Genomic DNA, 16,339 nt, shown 5'->3' with positions numbered 1-16,339 from the left:
TGACGTAAGAAAATTTTTGCCTCCCCCCAAAATGGGGTACATCAAACTTTTTAAATAGAAAACCCTAGCAAGTGACATATCATTTTAAATGTATTATAAAAAGAAGAATGGCGCAAACAAGAGCTCTCGTGTTACTTTATGAAATTTGGTAGCCAATAAAGTTTGAATATTTTATAAAACCCCCTCAGTTTAAATTACATTGAAAGACAAATTCAGTCCAGTTACTGTGTCAAAGTGGTTTGAATGTGTCTCACATACTAACTGGTAAACAATAGTAGATGATATGGCAAAATAAGCTATTTGTATTTCCAGGACTTCCTAATGGGCTTTGGTCAGACAAAACACATCCTAGTAAATGCTATGTTAATCAAGGTTGTTGATGTTTTTTGATCCTAGTAATGACTTGTTTTACGATTTTGTGTCCTAAGTTCTCAAAATAATTACTGAATGAATATTTTATTTGCCTTCCAATAACTTTAAATGCAATTTAAACTGTGGGGGTTCCTAGGGATTCCTATTTAAAAATTTTGATTTACCTCCAAAATACCCCATTGGGGGGGGGGGGGGAGAGAAGTCAAAAATTGTATTACGTTGAAAACCTCCTTTTCTACATTGAGTTCTCACAGGATGACTGGAGGATAAGAAGGACACAGCACAAAAGAAGAATACATAGGATCTGTAACATAAATCTCTCCAGAAAGAGCACATTGCCAAAATGTTCGCAGACAGACAAGAGACCATATGGAATGTGATTAACCAGATAAGAAAGGTGCTCACCTCAAACCCTCTGCTACATAATTCGACCATAGAGAGTTAACTCATTTCCTCACAACTAGATAAAGCAAACCATTGAATAATAAATTTTAGTCAATATAACTGAAAAACACTCTTAAAAAATGGGCAAGCCAATAACAATCACTCAAGACACATCATCCAACTTTCCTAAATGGTACTTTTACGGAAAAACTGTTAAGAAGTTAGTAAATTTATATAAAAATTTAAAGCAAAATCTTCATCAAGAGATGATTTATTATAAAAAGTAGTGGAATTCTGTAAAAATTATGGGATATAATCCCATTATTAGACTAATGAATTAATCTCTTTACCAAGGAATATTCTCAAATTGTCAAAAAAAAAAAAAAACAGTTAAAATATAACTATAATGTAAGAGTGGCAAAATTAATGACCCAAGCAGCTATCCCCCCATATCACTATCATTATCTTTTCTAACATCTTGAAACGAGCAGTTTCCAATACATCAATAGGGCACTTGGAACAACATTACTTCCTTACTTCATGAAGTAAAAGTTAACAACAGCTGTTGTATACTAGTTGAAACTAGCATTAACAAACTTGAAGAAGGCTGCATGACCACAAGCATCTTTCTCCATTTTATTATAGCTTGCCTAGGACATTACATTTACAGCTTAATAACTAAGAATTAATAGTAAAGAGTTTGAGGGCTTCAAAAGCTACTTGAGTGACAGACAGGAGCTGGGAAAGTTTACATTAATGAACAATGGAACACGGCACAAAGTAAAATCTGAAGTGCTCCCAGTTACACAAAGCATTTCCCAGCGATCCCCAGAGATTACTTTAGACAACACATTAACCTGAAAGCCTCATTTGGACAAATTCTGCCAAAAACTGACCTTTATGTAAAAAGAAAAATTAAACAAATTGGCAATGCACTACAACATACTATCATTTTCTCCCCCACGTTAGGTATTGAATAAGTCTGGGGAGGGAAAAACCTCAGAAAAGACCTCATAATGCAACAGAGAGCTGTTAGAGTTCTTACAGGACTGAGGCCTCAAGACTGCTGCTGGGAAGTCTTCAGAGAACTGAGAATACTAACAGTAATGACTCTTTGCATCCTCTAAACAATTCTACATTCGTTGCCAGATGGCAGACTTGAACTAAAGACCATTACTGTTAAAACTGACACTACTTTGATTTCGAAACACACCATCTATCCTTGTACGAAAAGAAACCATCATACAAGGCAGCAGCCTACTTAAACTACTCCAAACTCCCACAGCAGAACATCTGAAGAAGTTCCTTACCAAGTGTTTCTTCAGCGCCACTTCTACTCTCAGTTCTGGACTGGAGGACACACCTTCCACAGATTTACAAATAGAAACTGTACATTGATGACTACTTCATTCCTTTGTTAACATGGAAATCATTCTAAACTTAATCTTTATGATAAAGAGCATTGTCTATTGACTAAATTGTTAGATTCTTTGCTTAGCTGGAGCAGCAACTGTCTTGAACTACGAGTATACCATCAGATCACATTACATTTATTCATGAACTATTCCTTTTATCTGATACTTAACTGAAATATTATGTTAATGAATAACATGTTGTAAATAGGCCAATTTGTTCATTATTACTCATTACACATGACACCCCACGTGTACACATCTATCTGGACTTTCAGGTGAGTAAGAATATGAGGATAGAACAAATGTATAACATTCTGTGTCATATATAGATTTCTGTTAATTTTATGAGTTCACCTCACACTGTAAACATTTCTTTCGTATCTAAGTATAGTTAACAAAACTGAGATGAAGGTGACTGCATTAGAGGTTACATCAATTACACACGTGTAGGCTACAAGTTCCTTACTATGTGCAATTTCTTTAGTTTATGTCACAAAAATAAAAGTGACAGGCCTTTAATAAAATGAATAAGTCAACAAATTTGTAGCATGTCAGGTATATAACTGCATGTGCACTTCTGCCGCAGCAATAAATCTGTTAACTGAAGAACCCAAGACTTACCCATGCTCTTGGGTTGTATATTCTGATGGTGAGAGAACGATCTGAGACGTTCTGCACAAACACTTTCTTGACGTAGCTCTGATTCTCAAAGGTGTCAGCGAAAGTGACTGTTGATGGTACGACTCTTATGCCATGAACATCTACAGAATTGGGTCCAGACACTACTCCCAAACCTGAATCTTTAGATAAGGTGCCAAAACTGAAACAATAAACAAGGCATACTACATTCACCTTGCCATTGTTTGGTGGTACAAGTATGTGTAAAAGTTTGAATAAAATGAAAATGTTCCAATATTTAACCACAGAAGGATTCATTAAAAGTCCATATAGAGGAATTGCAAAAACTCTTCAATGGGGAGGGGTACCAAGACCCTCCATTTCTAAAAGAAATTCAGATTTTGACAACGTTGTTTCTACAATTTGTGTTTTAATGTTTAATCTGTAGAAAACACGCCACAGATTTGATTTCTTATTCCCCAACACACTAGTGTGGAAAGAGGGCCAGAAAAATATTTAAAAAATTATGCCTAAATTATACATTCTTAATACAGGTAATGTTTTTAAATACTATTTCCTTTCTTTACCTGAATATTTGTAATGTTATTTTTAAGTCTAAAATTAATCTTATTAAATTGTGTATACACCTTTATTTTAAATACATGAACAGTTTCTACAACAACAAAGTAAATGAAAACAGAAGCATTATTTCCTTTTCAAGTAGGAAATTTAAACAGACTATTGTCGGGCTACATGACAAGGAGTCTGATCTTACATAGGCTATTCACAAATTTGGAGAAAACCCAAGTCATTAAAAATGAGGTCATAGTAGGGCTTTTGGGGCATAGTCAGCTTGAACTTTTAATGACATCTTCTGTGCTTACATATTTCTACAATTTCACTGGACGTTAAAACACGTTTTAGAACAAATTTGGTCAAAATCAAATAACCTGTATAAAAAAGGGAGTTACATGGCAACCTACCCTCCCCCGAAGGGCACAGAGTAAATTGAAGGTTACTATTTGAGTTGTACATGTACTATTGGGCATTGTGGATGGGCTAACATCGAGAGCCAGGAAGTATTTGCCATTACAGACTTTTCTAGTGCTAAATCCAGGTATTGATAATATGGTGTATGAAGACAGTAGGTACACTAATAAAGACATATTTACCGCATATAGCTAAAACATATTTACAAATAACCAAATCCCTATATTAAGTAATATACATAATTAATTATCTAAGTCATAACAATTATCTGAAACTAAGCATCATAAACTTCTCAAAACATTTAAAATTTATATTATTATTGTTACAGGTTATTACAGTTCAACTCATAAACTGTATTGATCTTGTGTAGGTAAAACAAGTGTCTATCAGTAAACGTTGTGATAAACGTATAAAAATTACCAAGTATAAATTTAATTAACTTATAAGTTTATCTACTTTAACTCTCTAACTAACTAGAACCAAATAAATGGCTAACACGACAACTAATTAATTAATGAAAACGCGTTGAGGTTAATGACTCGAAACAATGTAAATAATCTCAACAGATGTTTGATAAAAATGTACTTGTTATCAGTCAGCTGATCGAATATTAGCAGCTACAAAACAGTAACAGAGCAACAACTAAACAGGTGCTGCACAAAACAGCTGAATCCCTACATTGCCAGACAGCTAGCGCTGTAGGTAGCAATGGAGTGAACTAAGGTGCGTAGTAGAATACTGCTGCTTTGATGTATTTGAAACTGAATGCAGCTAAATGCTTTGTATGACCTCTCATCAAGATCTTCAAATCCCAGTTCCTTGAACTATTCTCTGTATATCATTAATCTTCATCGAGTAGGTAAAATAAACATTTCGGAGTCATTACATCAACTCTGCTCTCTGCAGAACACATCTGTAACAGAGAAAACTCAACTCTTGGATTTATCTTCTGTCTTGGTTAGTGGACGCCCTGCTATACCTCTACGGAGTGCTTGTACGTCCTATTCTGGAATACAACTTTCTAGCTGGATGCCTTTCCAACGAGGAGTTATAACCCAACTTGAGAGGATTCAGCACCGTCTTATTAAAACTTCTCGGTTCAAAGATGGTCACCATTATCTAACTGTAGGCTACACACCGACTATAAAAACAGCTTGGTCTTGTTTCTCTTTATGCTCGTAGAAATATTCATGATCTCATACTCCTCCAAAAGGTCATCATTAGGAACACTGACTGTACACTACTACTCAGCAAAGTCCACATTTCTGGACGAGACACTTTTGCAATACAAGCACCATTACGCACACGAGATGGGTCATCATACCGACTTCTACGCCACTACAAAATTTAATTACTACGAATGCTAATCAGTATTCATGACCACTACATAGAGTATCATAAATTATTTTTAAAATCTCAAAACAATAGTTAATAACTGATTTTATCTTGACTTCTAAATCATCATATCTAGTTCTTGCTCTGGAGAAACTGACATTTTTCCGTAGTGGACAGAAAGAAAAGTAAGGCACGTACAGTGAACCACTCATTCCGCATTTTGTTCCTTAAAAAGTTGCTGACCCGTTTCAGTGTTGAGAACGATATGTCAGCAGTACATATAAGCAATAATGAATTATTGAAAAGACTGAAAAATTGGGAGAGGTCCGGACTCCTTGGACCTCCTTGCTGGTTACTTCCTAGCCATCAAAGATTTCTTTCAATAATTTAGCTATCTCAGGCGGAAAGTTTAGTTGAGAACGCCCTGGCGTCAACCTCTTGATTGACAGTGGTGTAAACATAAGAGTGTGATAATTATCCTTCAAACTTTCTTTGAAAGTAGCCTAATGCCGAGTCGACGATGAAAATAAATTGTTTACTAAAGATTAAACTCAACAGCACTGTTCAGTTCACATGCTTCAGTTGTAATTACAAGTTTTAATGAGCTAGTGGAACAAATGATGTATTCAGCCAGTTTATATAGCAAGGACGTAGGCAGCGACGATTATTATTATTTAAATAATTCAGTATTACTGACAATTACTAGGGTCAAGAACTTTTCAAGAAAGAAAATGGGGTCTTACTCTCTGTCCACTACGAAAATATATCAGTTGTCTGGACCCCCGAACCTTTTTTCCTGGCTACGTTCTTGTATTATAGTACTATTTTATTCTTGCCTGTAGACCAGAGTATGCGGCAAACATATTCGCTGTATATTGAAGCTTTGCTCTCTAAAAGGTTACTGTAGGTGAGTCACGAGATGATCTTTGGCCTCTTTGCATACCGGTAAATTGAAGGCGCTAGTCATCTCTCTCTAGACTCTAACTATAATCGTGTATTCTACTGTTGCATACGTAATTGCTGACATAAGTGCCTGCGAAATAAGGTGGTACTACTGCAATACACAGCTGCACCGTGTACTGGGCCAGGGGTCATCTCGTGACTAGCCTACAGTAAAGTCATGACAGACTTCGGATCGGCGTTCCTCCCAGCTTCTAGTTATCATGCGTACAGGCAGCCAGAATTCGGGTTTTTTTCATCAGGAACTGGTGGGAAAAGCCAACAATGTCTAGTATTTCTATAATATCTATCAGTGGCGTAGCGAAGGGGGGGGAGGTCCAGGGGGTCCGGAATTTTAAGACATATTAAAAAAAATAAAGCATGGAGCAGGAGAAAAATGGAGAGTTATCATTAATCTTGTCTACAAACATTAAATTGATTGATTTAATTGATTAAAGTAACCACTGTTAAAAATAGAATTGTCCTTTCGTTTAAATCTTAAAGTATCGAACAATACTTTTGGGCTGGGCCTTTCGGATAGTGTAATGTAATCATGGTATTTCTATAGGACGCGGTCACGTGACGTCGCAAAGTACCCTGAAACCGTAACACGGCGAACAGTTTAAATTAGCGATCACTACGTTCAGATTCGTCTCGGGGACGTAAAATGACTGCTTAGAATTAGGTTACGACGTTGATTTTAGGTTGTCAACTATAGACGTGTATATAATTATCGAAAAAATATAATAAAATCACTTTTGGTTGGTGAATACACTTGAAAAACTAGAACTTCAACTAATTTGGACTTTTAGTGAATGAGGTAAACGTCGTGTTTCGATTGAGTTAGGACGACGAATTTTGTTATCATTATAACTGTACACTGTACCCACGGTAGGTAGAATAGACACGGTAGGGGTCGCGAGGAGGGATTGCGCAGTAGCATGTGACGTCAACGGGGCCCAGCGCCGACTTCACCGCTACCTGGTTACGTGGAACTACAAGCTACTGTCTGTTTCCGGCTGTCATTCGGCTGTATGTTTCCCGCGTTTTTTGTCATTGTGTCTGACAGTAGGCTGAGTGAAGGTGTCTATAGTGCGTTTGATGTTGATATATTTAAGTTTTAAGTTATTTACAGTCTTAATTTTTGTTAAAAAGTACCGTATGTGACTATGTGTTGGCCTAGTGAAATGTAATAATAATAATGCCGTGTTGTGCAGTAGCTGGTTGTTCAAACCATTCAAGACATTCTAAAGAAAACGGGAATATCTTTTCATCGTTTCCCTACGGATATTGATTTAAGAAAACAATGGGTAAATGCATGCAAAAAGGGCCGATGAATTTAACGTCGATAACGCCAAAGTATGCTCAGCCCATTTTTGGGGAACATGATTTCGAGCGAGACTTAAAATCTGAGTTATTAAATACGAAAAGTAGAAGGATTTTAAAGAACACAGCAGTTCCTTTCTTTGGTCTGTCAAATTTAAATGAACGTGCAATCTCACGATTTAAAACGAGTTGAAAGTAGGGAAACAAAAAAACAAATTAGTAAACATTTTTGTGAGATCGCCAACATAGATGAACCGTCTGATGCGATTCCAGAATCAACCAATGATGAAAACCTTATAGTAAACGACAAAAGTGAATCAGAATATAATTTATTGTTGAATAAGCAATTAGCCGAAGCAATTGCAAAAATTTCCGTGTTGGAAAATAAACTTAAGTTCATATGAATCTCTTTTTACAAAATCACAACAACAGTATATTTTGCAAGGTCAGTGTAGGAGTTGGAGCCAAGAGGATGTCTCAAAGGCAATTACATTAAGATGTATTTCAAAAAAAGGCATTTTCATTCGTTAGAGATGTGTTAAAGCACCCACTGCCAAGTGAGACTACTATTAAACGTCGGCTAAGTCACTTTTCTATAAAACCAGGTGTTTCATTGATATGAGTTTTAAAAGTTATGGAAAACTCAGTTAACGTGTTTAGTGATTTTGAAAAGAAACGTGGTTTTTATGTTACGATGAAATGAAGGTCAACTCTGACTTATGTTATGATAATGTGGAAGATCGAATTTTGGGTCCATATTCCATGGTACAAGTGATTGTGGTCAGAAGGCATAGTAGGTAAGTGGAAGCAAACCCGTTTTTTTATGATTTTGACCGACCTGTAGATAAGGCACTTTTGTTTGAAACCATTGCAAAGGTGGAAGCTACAGGTTTTCGAGTAAGGGCCTTTGTAAGTGACATGGGACCATCTAACCAAAAGCTTATGAAAACCTTGGGTATTATACCTGGCAAAGTAACTAGTTTAAAAAATCCAATTGACGCCACTCGTCAAATTTGGGCGTTTTTTGATGTTCCACATTTGCTTAAACTTTGTAGGAACCATTTATTGGATCATGGTTATCAATTGAAATTGGCGCGAAGTTAGTTTCAAAAGAAATTTTTTCTAAAACTCGTTGAACTACAACATGAAAAGGATTTGAAGTTTGCTTACAAAATTTCCACCTCTCATATACTTTTGTCAGGTACCGAGAGGCAAAATGTAAGAAAAGCCGCAGAGCTACTCTCTGGGGACAGTTGCTACAGCAATTGAATTTAACTTTCCCGGAAATGAATCCATTGTGAAGTTTATTAGGATCATTAACAATGGCTTTGATGTTCTTAATTCGCGAATGCCTAATCACCCATGCAACAAACTAAAGGTAGCCTATGGGCTACATTTAGCAGAGCAAAATCACGCTCTCAATGAGCTCTTTGATTTGTTCAGTTCTATGCGTGTCTTGGGGAAAGTCCAACTTGTTACCATTTCAAAATGGCTTTCTTATTTCTATATTGAGTATTCAGGGACTGTTACAATGATTTGAGAGCTGAAGGCTTTACCTTACATCATGGCAGCCAGGTGCAATCAGGACATCCTTGAATCGTATTTTTCCCTGATTCGTGGGCTTGGACGATTTTATGACCACCCTCTACCGATAGCTGTTGGACAACGAATAAAAGCTTTACTTTTAGGCCACTTTGCAAGTTCTATTGTAGCTACTGGAAACTGTCAAAGTGAAGAGACATCCACCCTCAGCGTTGATTTATTGAACAGTTTCGATTGTGCTGCTGAAAAAGGCTCTGAGAAAAAGTTGAACAAAGTGAAACTAGTAGTTTTATAGAAGTTGGACCACAAGAAGAAGATGAGTTGATAGGAGTTATTGAGGCCAGAAATAGCAGGAGATATCGGAAACGTAGCTACTATAATGAATATGATGTTTTGACTAAAGAAAAGACGGATTTGATTCAAATGCTGGCTGCTGGATATATAGCCCTATAGGGTAAAGAAGAAAAAAACTGGAATCAAATTTTATTTATGGTCATCCAACGAAAGATTTCCATCACAAAACGATTGGCTCTCTGCTATATCACGTGGAGCTCTGATGAGACCGACCAGAGAATGGGAATGGACTGTGAAAAAATATGGAAATCGACTTTAACAATTTTCATGGTGTAAATAGCCTTAATAAAGACTGCAATGTAATGAAAACTTGACTAGTGTTTTGAAAACCAAATATTGCAATATAGATGAGTATGCAATTCTTTGCTTTGTGCGAACACGCACATTCTTCAGGATAAAAGCAATGAACAAGAAGAAAAGTGACAAGAGGAAACATTATGGAAACAAAAAAAACAAAATTGTGGAAGAAAAGAGTCAAAAAAGCTAGCTAAACTTCAATAATTTCAACGAGTAAGTAATGCATAATAACTCTGCTAATGCATTATTTTGTCTATTTGTGTTTTAACCTAACGTTTCCTTTAACGTATTTTTAAAATTGTATAAAAATCTATATTTGTGGGTAATATTGATACATTTATGCCAAGTCTCATTGCTTCACAAGAAATGGTAAAACAATAAAACCATTCCGGGACTTTTCAAGCACACTGTTTGACACGACAAACTATATGTTTAATTATAATATTATTATTGTAAGCATTTAGGATGGTAATATTTTAAATTTCAATTCACTAACAATAATATTATTTCATGTGTAAAATATTATTCGGATCACCATATCAATGCAGCTATGTAGGCCCAAGTGTAGACCTAGTGTAATTTATTGTACTATTCACAATGTGTATTGATAATATTATATTCGTTAAATTTTTAAAGCTTTTATTAACAATTAATAGCAGACAAAACATCATTTCAGTTATAAAATACGACTTGCGGGAAATTTGTATTGGAGAGTATGGCAAGAACGCAATAAAACAATGCTGGGAAGGAGCACTAGTAACGTTGTTATGAGCTGGGCACCGCAGCGAGTGGGCCCCGTTGACGTCGTCAGTGGTGGGGGAACATGCGCGTGGCCCCATACCGTTTCTATTCTACCTACCGTGACTGTACCTATATAATTATCGAGAAAAAATCAAAAAAATCACGGTCGGTAAATACCGAAGAAAAGCTCTCTACAGATTCAAGTTTTGACGATTTTGGATTTCACTGGTTGAGTGGTTGAGGTAAAATTGGTACTTATAATTATGTTAGGACGTTGATTTTAGGTATTAATTCAACGCCGACTAATACATATATAATTATCGAGAAAAAAACAATAAAATCACAATACCTAGGAAAAGCTCTACTGATTGAGATTTTGGATTTCACTGGTTGAGTCGTTGAGATAAAAGTGGGTACTTAGAATTACGTTAGAACATTGATTTTAGGTATCAATTGAACGCCCGACTAATACCTATATAATTATCAAAGAATTCATTGGGTCGGAAATAAAATACACCGGAAAAACTCTACTGATAAGATGTTCCGACTACTTTGGATTTCACTGATTGAGGTATTATTTCATTTTCCTTAGTATATTCCGATCGGAAGTGATTATTTTTCTTTTCTTTTCTCGATGATTATATATTTATTAGTCGGCGTTGAATTAATACCTAAAATCAATGTCTTAACATAATTATAAGTACCTCTTTTACCTCAACCACTCAACCAGTGAAATCCAAAATTGTCAAAATTGAATCTGTAGAGAGCTTTTCTTCGGTATTTACCAACCGGAAATGATTTTTTTTCTCGATAATTATATAGGTAGTCGAGTACAGTTTAATGATAACAAAAAATCGTCGTCCTAACCTAACTCAATCAAAAATACCACGTTTACCTCAATAACTGAAGTCCGAAGTAGTTGAAGTTCTAATCATTAGAGTTTTTCAGGTGTATTTTATTTCCGACCTAAAGTGATTTTTTTTTTTCCGATAATTATATACTCGTCTACAGCGTAATGACACAAAAAACGTCATTATAACTCATTCATAAATACCTCAATCAGTGAAATCTAAAGTAGCCGAACTTCTAATCAGTAGAGTTTTTCCGGTGCATTTCCCGACCGTTAGCTTGATCTGTACCCGAGCAACGCTCGAAAATTGCCCTCCTTTTCTAAAGGGTTTTCGGCCGTCAGTGACCCAATGTCCCCGAAGGGGTATTTCATTTTGTCCACAGAATATAGTTGTGTCAATTATACGCTTGAGTGAAGTTCTGTTTTGTTCTTTTTCTTTCTTATCCAGTGAATCCAACATCACGTTGGTGCCTTCTACTCGGCCAGAATCGAACTTCGTAAAGTGTCTGTAGCTATACAAGAAAATTTGTGGTACTAGAGTTTCTATGAGAGTTGAATTTGCCTATTACATATTTCCACTTTCTATGAGGCGCAGTTACTAAAGCTCCATATTTTTGGTATTTACCTTTTACCAGTGAACTCATTAACAAATAACACACAAAACGTCCCCCGGATACCCCGGTTTCGGACCCCCCCCCCCAATGAAATTTCTGGCTACGCTACTGAAATCTATGGAGAACTTCAGATTTGTATATTTGGTAGGAATTTCAAAAATCATTCTACAGGTTCACTAGAATTAGTGTACAATAGCAGTTTTTGTTAGGTCTACAACTATAGAATAGTCGGAGTGGAAGTTTCCCTCTCGATTAATTTTGTTTTCAACAATGTGTAGCCTAATATTATCATAATAAGATCTTCGTAGGAAAGTGTGAAAGGTATGCACAAACTAAAAAAACCCTTTTGGCAACTACTATACAATGTTCACGGTTATGTAAGTCCACATCTTGAAGAACAACTGAAGACTATTATTGTTGCAACATCTTTAAACAACTCCATACATTCGCTCAGTAAGAAATTGCCACTTTATTTCGTTCAAAATCATTGTATTTTGTGTACTCACGTGAACATACAGCTTTTTCTAGAAGGCTATAAACTGCATAACTGTATAAACTGTTAAAAAAAATAAGTATTTTATGGCTCGTGAGTTTTGCATTTTCTTCGGAATCAAAAGCAGTAATATTTACGTCTTCCACTGTACCTTTGCTCGGGCTCAGTTAAATAACAAAAAAAAAGAAAAAATAGGGACTAAGCCTTATTATTCTTTTTCTTTCGTTCTTCTCTTCATCACTTCGTGGTTTCATGATTTTGTGGTTGGCCTAATTTACGCTACGCAGTGGAACCTAAATCAGACACAATTCACAACATAACATGTGAAAAATCACGCGTTTGTTCTATTGGGTTGTTTTGTACCAAGTAATAATTACACGATAATAATTGTCATGGACACTTTTTTTGCGTGGCCGATTCAAACGCCCACTTCCGGTGTAACTGTGGTGATATCCGGTGGCCAAATTGGCCTGTCTCGGCCACGAAGCCAAATTCCCGTCAGCAGTGTGCGCGGATCGTGGTCAAGATTCGTGGTCGAAGATTTCGTGGCAGCAACATTCGTGGTCTCACCATCTCATGGTAATCATCCTTATTTCGTGGAGCTAAGATTAGTGTAGATTAGGCCGCCCACTTAAAGAGTTCTTTTTTTGAAGTTTGTTTTTGGCGATGGAAGGACTGTGAGGGAAACAGGATTTTTCGAACACCAACGTCCAGTGATACAAAAACATCAGTAACACTACGTTTCGAGATCTGCAGTCTGATCTCTTCTTCAGGTAAATAACTAACCTAACACATGATTACAAACTAGGTTAAAATAAACCAATCATACCAGAGCGTTGTGACATGCGTAAGTCAGGAATCACAACCACCATGTTGTGTGTGTTAACTTCACTCATTCTAAAACATGCACTTAATACAAAACTAAACACAACACTGATTATTAAAACTAAACTACAGAGTACAGGTCACAATAGGTATGCCCACGTCTTAGGTATGATTTATTCTATTTTAACCTAGTTTGTAATTTTGTGTTAGTTAGTTATTTACCTGAAGAAGAGATCAAGATTGCAGATCTCGAAACGTAGTGATACTTTTGTTTTTGTATCACTGAACGATGGCAGATGCTCGGATAAAGAGAAGTATTTTTATTAAGAACATTATTTGGGGACTTTGCGTTGTCATAAAGAAAGTGGGGATCACACATTCAGAAGCGTTCGACAGTGCCCTGACTGAATGACAAGTGCAACATTTATACACTATGTATGTGCGCGCGTTTGCGTGTGTGTGCGTGTGTATAAGAGGCCGAATGTGTATGCAGTAGACCTCTAACAATCTGGGCTGATATGGAGGACAAAAGGTCGGTAAATCCGTAAGTCAAATAATTTTCACTTCTTTTAGAGATATTTGTATACAAAGGCGTCAACGCTCCTGCCTGCAAAGCACAAAGCAGCAACGCCAAAACAGAACTGTTTTGCGGGTTGCTTCCTTAATATTTGCAGGCGTTACACTAAGCTGGCGTTAATACAATGTTGTTCTGTGACACGCTTACTTGCCACGTCAAACAACATAACCCCTATCAATGACACCGTTTAGTGTTTACTATTATTTATATATTTTAATATTTATTATTATTATTATTCGGAAAAACGAAATATTAAAGGATATTAAAGTCTTTTTGTCTTGGATACTCCTATCTCGCTAATGCTTTAAATGTTCAACTTTACGAACGTTTTTATGAGGGGCTATATACATTTTCTATAACTTTGTTTCTGATATAAATGAAAACAAAATAAACTGATTTACCAAAATTTTAAAAAGCTGTTAAAAATTTCATATAAAATCTAACACTTTTTAATATTTAAAACTATGTATACTGTTTTGTAAATATTACATTTGAAAATCCTCAGTTTATTTTAAAGACCAGTTAGTAAAACACAATATGTAAAAAAACCATGCAGATAATTATATTTTGTGGTTACTGAGAAAACCCTTCCAAAGTGTAAAAAAATACTATTTTCAGGAATCTCATTTAAAAATAACTTGTTGAGTACTGAACAATTTGTTGAAAACATTCCATGCAGTGCTTTGCTTATAAAATAAGCATCAGAACGTAATAATTAGTATCTTATTCTAAAGTCAAAGATACAAAAAAAAAAAAAAACTAACAATTGTATTTTTAACCGCAACAAACCATCCGACAATCCATAGAGCTTTCAATTCTCCAGGATAATGGACAGTTAAGAAGTTATGAGTTATATTAGAAGTTAAGAGCATATAGAAGTTATCTGCCCAAGCAACTGGACGTTCAGATCACAGAGTAATGGCCGAGTCAATTTTCCCTATGGCGCGAGCACTCTGTATATACCTTATTACTCTGTGGTTCAGATTACGCTGCAGTAACCGTGGGTGGGCTTTCAACTTCGTAGTCCTGCCGCAAGAAATTGAGATGTTTACATTTCGGATACTACAAAAACCCAAAATTGGATTCAAAACAAATATCGTTGCTAGAATAATTAGACACGGGTCCCATATGGTTTCAGCAGACCCCCCCCCCTTCACCACTATGTAGGGGGGGGGGGGGGGGAGATCTTGGACTGAGAACAGAACTGAAGCCTTCCATGGGTCATACCTGTCTAAAGTATAATATTAAAGGTCTTGTTGAGACGAAAACATTACACGACAAAACAAAGTTTCACCATTACACAGTATCTCAGTCTTACAGATCATATGAACTGTACCGTCAAAGTACATTTAGGCTATTTATAAAAGGCAAATGTCCAACACTCATTTATAATAATCGGCGATAACAATTTTACAGTGGGATTGTGTAGAGAAATAAATTAACTTATTTTCAATGGAGATAACAGAGAAACGCCCACTCGTACTGTAGAATAGATATAAGATCGCTGTACCTTACTCTAACGATACTGTCTTGATTTCTTCTGTGGAGGAAACCCATCACTATGATACCTTATACAGCTTCCAACCTTTGTAAAAATCTAGTAGTCGGACACGGTAGTGAAAGGGTTGACAACAATTAATACATGCATTACTTACGTTTAATCCTAAGTTCCGTTTATTACTTTTTCTTGGAACTCTTCTTGTACCGACAATTTGTGTTCTTTGCCTGATGAAAACTCTTCAACATCAGTGACCTCCGGATAATGCCAAAGTACCAACTCCTGAAAAGGTCAGGTCATAGGACATAACACTGACCTGACATCGTCTCCCACAAAGATGGAGGAGGACTTGGGCGGGCCCGAGCTCTTGAGTGAAGACAGGATGCTGACCTCGTCTACGGAACGGTACTTGACCAAGGACTTGGTGCCGGGCGGAGTCTCCAGGATGGATTGTTGTTCCCTGGAGGGAATGGAAGTAGAGGATTCTCTAGTTACTTTGTTGCTGTTGTTGAACTGCTTCATTCTCTTTGATGCCCAGAACTGTTTTTTGTACGATATTGTTTAGAAAGCAACCACAGTGTGTGACAAACAACAAAATAAATATAGAACAGCTGTTAAGAACCGTTAATCAGTTGTGTTAACGATTGAAATTGATCGATTTCTAACAATATATATTTTCACTTGATGCGCTATTTTATCTAATAAATTTCGGGTGCCTTTGGAGTGTATCGGTGCTTTTCCATTTATAGGCCTATTAATTTAACGGAATGAGCTTCGAATATAACTGGTAAATGTGATGGTAACTGATAAAAGTAAAGTAAATAAGTCTTATTTTACCAGGCGAAGTCTGGGGACCAACGGCTTAAAGGTGACTTCCGAACCACCACCAACGGCCGGGCAGGATAGCTCTGCAGTCACCCATCCAAGCAGCAGCCACGCTCGACGATGCTTGATCCGGTCATCTTGCGATAACTAATGTACCCGTTACACTGAGCCATTGGCACTTTATTGTACTTAATAGTGTACTTTTTTGGTAATGTAAAAAATGTACATTATAGGCAAAACAAATTTGAACTTGTCAACACACGGTAAGGAATACAAGAAAACACTTCAGTGTTATATTGATATTAGTCTTTTAGTAAAACATTGTTCTTAGCTTACAAGTAATA

At 36.2% G+C, this 16,339-nt stretch overlaps 1 protein-coding gene across 1 annotated transcript in view; it reads right to left on the bottom strand.

The window, feature by feature from the left end:
- LOC124365405 (cilia- and flagella-associated protein 47-like) overlaps positions 1-15,724 on the bottom strand; it is a 109,199-nt gene extending 93,475 nt beyond the window's left edge. The window contains exons 1-2 of the mRNA XM_046821385.1: positions 15,487-15,724; positions 2,793-2,991 (exon numbers count right to left, since the gene is read on the bottom strand). Coding sequence (XP_046677341.1) covers positions 2,793-2,991; positions 15,487-15,692 — 405 coding nt within the window. The 5' untranslated portion in view covers positions 15,693-15,724. The remainder of the gene's footprint in view (positions 1-2,792; positions 2,992-15,486) is intronic.
- Between the last annotated feature and the right edge of the window lie 615 nt (positions 15,725-16,339).

The sequence above is a fragment of the Homalodisca vitripennis genome, chromosome 6 (assembly GCF_021130785.1).
Source record: "Homalodisca vitripennis isolate AUS2020 chromosome 6, UT_GWSS_2.1, whole genome shotgun sequence".
Classification (NCBI taxonomy): Eukaryota; Metazoa; Arthropoda; class Insecta; order Hemiptera; family Cicadellidae; genus Homalodisca; species Homalodisca vitripennis.
The sequence above is the reverse complement of the archived record's forward strand: the minus strand, read 5'-3'. Positions and strand labels throughout refer to the sequence as shown.